The 8007-nt window shown below is 35.3% G+C and overlaps 2 protein-coding genes across 2 annotated transcripts in view; one reads left to right on the forward strand and one right to left on the reverse strand.

Annotated features, from left to right (window-relative positions):
• Positions 1-2771, reverse strand: part of LOC137634763 (basigin-like) — a 47786-nt gene extending 45015 nt beyond the window's left edge. Inside the window, exon 1 of the mRNA XM_068367284.1 lies at positions 2603-2771. Within this exon, the coding sequence (XP_068223385.1) occupies positions 2603-2654 (52 nt within the window). The 5' untranslated portion in view covers positions 2655-2771. The remainder of the gene's footprint in view (positions 1-2602) is intronic.
• LOC137634742 (uncharacterized) overlaps positions 1-8007 on the forward strand; it is a 141740-nt gene that overhangs the window by 83219 nt on the left and 50514 nt on the right. The gene's annotated exons all lie outside the window — the stretch shown is intronic.

The raw sequence follows: 8007 nt of genomic DNA on the forward strand, positions 1-8007 counted from the left end.
GTGCACTGTTTGGATGTTGTTATTCGTCGGAAATATGTGTTTATCAGAGTTCACGGACGAGTTCGCCTAGGAGTGAAGCCAGTTGGAAAGCAAACACAGGATTAAAGGGTTTAAAGGCCACTCATGAATGGCAGAGGCAAGAAATAGTGACATTGCCCTATCTAGTAAGACAATACCCTAGAGACTGACCAAATCACAAATGATCAGCACCCAAGCCCCCTCTCCACCCAAACTAGGACCAGGGAGGGCCAGGCAATGACTGTTGATGACTCAGCAGATAAGCCTATAGGCTCCCCAAAACCACTCATTCTTAGCTCACTAGGATGGTGATGTTGCAGCGGACATAGGAACTAACGAGTTTGAACGGGACTCTAACCCCAGTCAGGCTAACACCGGGCAAGGATGCTACTACCAGGCCACTAAAACCTCAAGACTAATCTTAGGATAAGGTTATGACAGTGTGGTCTTAGTGGGGGTAGGCCCTCCCCATCCTACCCCAGTTACCACCCTCCTGGTAGGTAAGTAGGAAAGAATACAGCTCATAGGTTAGGTTAGGGGGGGAACCTTAGTTTAGGTGGTATTCTTAGTTTCTTTCTTTCCACATGTGGGGTGTATGTATGATAGCGGCCACCTGTACGTATGATGACGGCTGGTTAAGGATACGGAAATGTAAGGGGGGTCGCAGGGGGGGGGGGGATCAGCTCTCCTTAGGTAAGTAGGTAAGGGCATGGCTTGTAGATTAGGTTAGGGGGGAATGTTTAGGTTAGTTGGTGTTCATTTTTTAAGCACTCGGGAGGAACTGGCCACCGATATACAAAGGCTCCAAATATATTTTTCCAGTCATAACTTCTGAAATTTTAAAATGTAAAAAATGGGATAAATATTGGTTTCCCTCAATTGCATTAGAACAGTTCTAAGTACCTATAAACCCACCTGGAAAACTTCTTATTTTCTTATTAGAAATATTGTTCTACGGTATATATTTACCCGCTCTTTACATTCTAAAAAGGTTAAATAACCTGTGCTGTAATCATAACCCACATTTAGCCTATACCACTCTCAAGCAGATAGGCAACCCATGGACATTATGCAGTGGTGGGCCATAATGGCTCGGTACCTAACTTTGACAACACTATGCATCGATTTGTACCCAGAATTGATGAAATAGACTAACCAACTGTCCAACCAAATTGGGAGTCTATGCAAGGCTATTTATTACTTTACTTATACAGTATTTATTTTCAAAGAAAACTGCCGTTTTTCTAAAGTTATCTTTTTTTTAGTAGAAAATGTTGTCCCGTCCGTAACTATAATGAAGCTGTTTTTCTGGTCCTATCACATAGGGGAACCCTACTCTTTACAGGTCCTACAAAATCATGAATCGCAGACTCTACAAGTCCTATAAAATCAGGAATCCTAATATCTAATAATCCTACAAGATCAGGAATCAATCTCTATGGGTCCTACAACATCATGAATCCTAACCTCTATGGGTTCTACGAATCCAGAAATCCTAATCTCTACAAGTCCTACAAAACCAGGAATCCTAATTTCTCAGGTCCTACAAAATGAGGAATCCTAATCTCTACAGGTCCTACAAAATGAGGAATCCTAATCTCTACAGGTCCTACAAAACCAGGAATCCTAATCTCTACAGATCCTACAAGTTCAGAAATCCTAATCTTTTCAAGTCCTTAATAATCAGGAATCCTAATCTCTAGAGGTCCTGCAAAACCAGGAATCCTAATCTCTACAGATCCTACAAGTTCAGAAATCCTAATCTTTTCAAGTCCTTAATAATCAGGAATCCTAATCTCTAGAGGTCCTACAAAACCAGGAATCCTAATCTCTACAGGTCCTACAAACCCAGGAATCCTAATCTCTAAAGGTCCTAACAAAACCAGGATTCCTAATTTCTACAGGCCCTACAAAACTAGGAATCGTAATTTCTACAGGTCCTACATAACCAGGAATCCTAATCTTAAAAAGTATAAAATCAAGAATCCTAACCTCTACAGATCCTGCAAGTTAAGAAATCCTAATCTTTACAAGTCCTTAATAATCAGGAATCCTAATCTCTGAAGGTCCTACAAAACCAGGAATCCTAATTTCTACAGGCCCTACAAAATCAGGAATCCTAATATCTACAGGTCCTACAAAATAAGGAATCCTAATCTACCAATCCTATAAAATAAGGAATCCTAATCTCAACAAATCCTACAAAATCGGGAATCCCAATTTCTACAAGTCCTACAAAACCAGGAACCCTAATATCTACAGGTCCTACAAAACCAGGAACCCTAGTCCTACAAAACCAGGAATCCTAATTTCTCAGGTCCTACAAAATGAGGAATCCTAATCTTTACAAGTCGTATAAAGACAAACATCCTATTCTCTACAGGTCCTACCAAACAAGGAATCCCAATCTTTACAGATCCTACAAAACCAGGAACCCTAATATCTACAGGTCCTACAAAACCAGTTTATCGTATACGTCCTGGCCTTATCACACAGTGAACCCTAGAGAACCTACAAGATCTGTTCATCATACACATCCCTACGTATCTAGAATTACACAGCGCATTTAAAATGTATAACTTACCCAAGGATAAGCCTATAAGGCTTGAAAATAATATTAATATCTGCAGCTTCATCTCAAAAACTAAAAGATAATCCTTATCGCTGGTTAGTTACGCAACTAGCACTAATAACAGTCACTTTGTATACTGTGGTCTGCTTTCCTCGTCTCTTCTCACAGTAGCCCTTGGTTGCCACTTGCCAGATGAGTTAGTGTAAAAAATCCCCAAAACTCATGAGAAAATTTCCTCAAAACAACCCCAAAATCCCCATTTTCACTAATATATATATTTTTCTGATCGTGTAGGCTTTGCTGATAATGAAATTACTTACTATAATTCATGTAATTGCAAGTAAACTAATCGCAACAATATTAAAGTTTACTCGTCTTTGTTTCTTCTTCATAGAAATTTGTACAGAATATCCCCATCACATCCCAAAAATCTCCAAATCTAGGGATAAATCCCCATATCTGGCAAAACTGGCCTTTGGCCTTAGCTGAAGACAGTGAACACTGTTACCAGATACTGCTGGTATAATATTTACACATTTTATTAAGGGCTAATATTAACTAAAGAGTTATATTATTATAAGAGATTAATCTTGTCTTTCTTAATACGATGAAAATGCTCTAAATTTTGATTTATATATTTTCCTTTTTCATCTATTCAGATATTTTACTAAATGCTAATACTAGCAAGTGTGATGTGTTTATAAAATATTGGTCATATCTTTCTTAATACCGTGGAAATGCTAAACATTTTCTTTTATATATTTTTCTTATTCATATTGATTAAAATGTCTATAGTTTCCATTGGCATCATCCATTTCTTGGTATAATATTTACACATTTTATTCACTGCTAATATTAGCAAAAGTATTAAACTGTTATGAAAGATTGGGCTTATCTTTCTTAATATAGTGGAAATCCTGAACATTATATTTTATATATTTTTCTTATTCATATCGATTGTAATGTATATAGTTTCCATTGGAATCTAATGTAACTTTTCAACATATTTGCTAACCTTGCTAACATAAGTCATTATTACCAACTCCACTGACCTGTAAAATATTGAGAGAATCAGCTGTCTTTATCTATAATCTAATTCACGGAATTACTATTCCACTGATAAAAGCGATAATGCAGTTCCACTGCCACGTATTTTAATTCATTATTTTATTTCCATCAAATTTTATAAGTTGAAAAATTTGATCTGCGCATCACGATGAGCTGCAGTGATAGTCTAAGTTGGCGTTCGAGAATGTGAAAAGAAATATAATTAAGAATACTGTACCCTTTTGCAGCTGGACTATAAATGAGAGGAAATAGCGTATAATCCCAAATTTATTTTTACACGCAATGTAATTGCTTCATAAGCTACAAATAATTTCAGAACAATACCACACACACACACACACACACACACACACACACACACACACACACACACACACACACACACATATATATATATATATATATATATATATATATATATATATATATATATATATATATATATATACTGTACATATATATATATACATATATATATATATATATATATATATATATATATATATATATATATATATATATATATACATATGTATATATATATATATATATATATATATATATATATATATATATATATATATATATATATATACTGTATATATATATATATATATATATATATATATATATATATATATATATATATATATATATATACTTTTTATATCCTTTTTTGAGTGGGAATACCTTAACGTGGTGAAAGGGTTTGTGTATCGCCATGATCTATTGCTATGAGCGATCAGACTGAAATCTCCAACCATCACTAATCTGCAGTGATCAGCGTGGTAACGAAAATAGCCAACCCCCAGACATGAATAAGGACATGCCTACAGCCTTTGTCCTGCAGTGGACTAGAAACGGTTGCATTTGTTGTTGTTGATGTATATACATGTGCTACATATGCATACGAACACATGTACAACCTGTACATGGGCTACATATGCATACGAACACATGTACAACCTGTACATGGGCTACATATGCATACGAACACATGTACAACCTGTACATGGGCTACATATGCATACGAACACATGTACAACCTGTACATGGGCTACATATGCATACGAACACATGTACAACCTCTGTTCATTGCCTATTGCTTGAGGGTACACTCGGACGCACTATTCTACCTTATTTCTCTTCATCTTGTTTTGTTAAAGTTTTATAGTTTATATAGGAAATATTTATTTTGATGCTGTTACTGTTCTTGAAATATTTTATTCTCTTGTTTCCTTTCCTCACTGGGCTATTTTCCATTTTGGAGCCCCTGGGCTTACAGCATCCCGCTTTTTTAACAAGGGTTGTAGCTCAGCAAGTAATAATAATAATAATAATAATAATAATAATAATAATAATAATAATAGAGATAAAAAAGATTAACTTGACAACAGCATCGAGTAAAACTATTTTAACAAACTTTTTTTAGCCATTTTATAAATTGTGGTGTCTTTTTTGTGTAGAAGCAGCTTCCATTTTTAGACTAAACAAAATATTAAAAAAAAAAAAAAAAAAAAAAACACGAATATCTGTTTTACTAAACAACTCATTCTTTTAGTTCGTATATAGTTCAGCGTTCTTGTTAATCTTATTGACCTATATTTTCCAACATCACTTCACGAGAACACATCGATCGTAGGTCTATCACCCAGGAGACAATTGAACTTGCCAAGCGGTGCACAATGTAGATCTTTACTTTACATACTATTACTTTTACTCTCTATACGATCAAGGATGTTTTTTTTTTTTATGATGTTCATTCGGGAGCATTTAACACTTCACAATGCGTATTGGCCGCTTTATGCTTCTCGGATATGAAAGCAAATGAAAAGTTTAAAAATCGCCATGGTTGACGATAACGTCATTTCTGGGGACAACGTACGCATAGTAGGCCTACAATTTTCATAATGGTTTTTAGTTGAAAATGACATTTTCATTGATAATGTGTTCAATAAGCATTGATTAATGATTCCTTTTCGTATACTGAAATGAAGATAATTCCTAGTGCCATTGATTTTTCTCGATTTCTTCGCTTATTTTCAGTAAAAATCTGCGTAGTGACATCTAGACCGTGGTGTCAACCAGACTTGTTTTCAGAGAAAATGCTTTGTCGGGTTCTTTGATTCTGTTTCACGAGCCAACAAAAGCTTTGTAAATCTCTTTAGTTAAAGAACATTACCTCACGGGATTAACTTGAGCCTTCAAACAAAACCAACATTCTATTATTTTTTTCTCCTGTTCTTGCTCTTGTGCTATGATGCTGGAAGACAATCCATTTCAAGAGTTTAATAATTAGCGATGTCTTGTTTTAATAGTACGAGAAAAGCATGCTATCAAATAAAGCAAATTAAGGTAGATAAGTTAGTTAAAAAGAACTATAAACGAGAGAAATTTATTTCAAAGCACAAAGACTCTTAAAAGTCCAGACTAAATTAATTGAGAAAATATAGTAAGTTTTCGTTAAAAGTAGCATTTGGGATTTACACACAAAAAGATCAGGTGTGCATGTACATAAACAATGTTATTGAAAGTACTAAGAAAAAATTGAACATTTATAAGAATTATGATAATGACAATGAGAAAAATTAATTTGTAGTTAATAAAATCGAGTAAAATTGCATAGGAATACAATAGAACTATAAGAACAAGAAGGTCTTCAATTTCCTCTTGAAAGCTTTAATATCTTCGATCATTCGAATGTCTCGAGAGAAACATCGAGAGAAACACTACTGAACAGAGCAGTGAAACTGGGTTACGAAATACGAAAGGTTAATTATCAATCTCCTGTTATTATTTGCACACTCGGATTGGAAGGTTTGAGACACGCCCACCATAACCACTGTCACTTGAATGTAGATTATTAGCTGTATCATCATAACCCATAGACATCACACAGCTAAAGCTAAATGTTTAAAGGCCACTCATGAATGGCAGAGGCAAGGGACAATACCCTAGACTGACCATCTATACATATGAGTGACTAAGCCCTCTCTCCTCCCAAGCTAGGTCAAAGAAGGACCAGACAATGGCTGCTAATGGGTCATTAGGTAGACATATAGGCTCCCAAAACCCCTAATCCTTAGTTGACAAGGATGGTGAGGTTGCAGACACTAACGAAACTGAAAACAATAGAGTTTGAGCGACTCGAACCAGAGTCTGAATTGCTAAAATGAAATCTAACAAGGTAGGCAGACTAGGCCTACCCAGTAATTCTTTTATTATCTGACTTGAATGATCACGCTGTAACACATTTTCAACGTTGCAACTTTTTATTGTAATTTTTAAGTTTTTTTTTTTTATTCTAACGGAATCGATTGTAAAATTTCTGCGGTTTGTCATATCGTCATCAATGATAACTTCATTTTCTTTTTCAAATCTCCTCTCCATAAAACACTACAATATGAATATCATTGTCTCTTTAAAGTCGAATAGGCCTACTTGTACATTGACGCACTTTATCCAAGTTTGGTTAAAATCGGTACAGTAGTAGGCCTATTTGTGTAGAGTTATTCACAAACAAATAAACGGCAACATAGAAAATACATACCTTTTGCAAAATCTTCGATTTTGGCAAAGAGAATAAACATAGAACACATGCTTTAAATCTCCATAGGATTCCCTTACGTAATATTAGATTTTTTTAAGTTGAAAAATTACCAAAATCCAAATCTTTTAGTGTAGAATACCAGTGTTGTGTATCTATACATGTGACTTTTATAAAGAGAAATACGGTGGGAAAAAAAATTGTCTATCTGCGAGAAGAATAAAGAAACCGAGTTCGAGGTCAAGTCTATTCAACTGTTCGAGTCATCTTTCAATCATCTCGCTTCTCCCTTTTCAGTCTCTTGAGGAGTTAAGAGCTCTCTCTCTCTCTCTCTCTCTCTCTCTCTCTCTCTCTCTCTCTCTCTCTCTCTCTCTGTCATAATCAATAAATGCCTTTGATAGTAGCATTCGTTTTTCGAACGTAGGTCTAGGTTTATACATTGCATACATATACACTAATAGTTATGTCGTTCGCCTTTCTAGGCAGAGAGAGAGAGAGAGAGAGAGAGAGAGAGAGAGAGAGAGAGAGAGAGAGAGAGAGAGAGAGATGCTCCCAAGAACCCAAGTCTTTATGTTTATCTGTTGGAAAAGGGATTAATGACGTCATTTCTAGCCTGTGTTGTTGCTGGTAGGAGGTGGCTCTTCATTAAGCTCATTGGCTATTGACCGGATAACTATAATCTCTTCCAACTGTACGGAGGGGAAGGTTATCGGACATTCGGTGCATGGATAATGGACTAGGGCATTATATAGACATTTATGTATATATGTATGTAGATGCATGTATATACATATGTATGTAG

This window comes from Palaemon carinicauda, chromosome 45 (genome assembly GCF_036898095.1).
Source record: "Palaemon carinicauda isolate YSFRI2023 chromosome 45, ASM3689809v2, whole genome shotgun sequence".
Taxonomy (NCBI): Eukaryota; Metazoa; Arthropoda; class Malacostraca; order Decapoda; family Palaemonidae; genus Palaemon; species Palaemon carinicauda.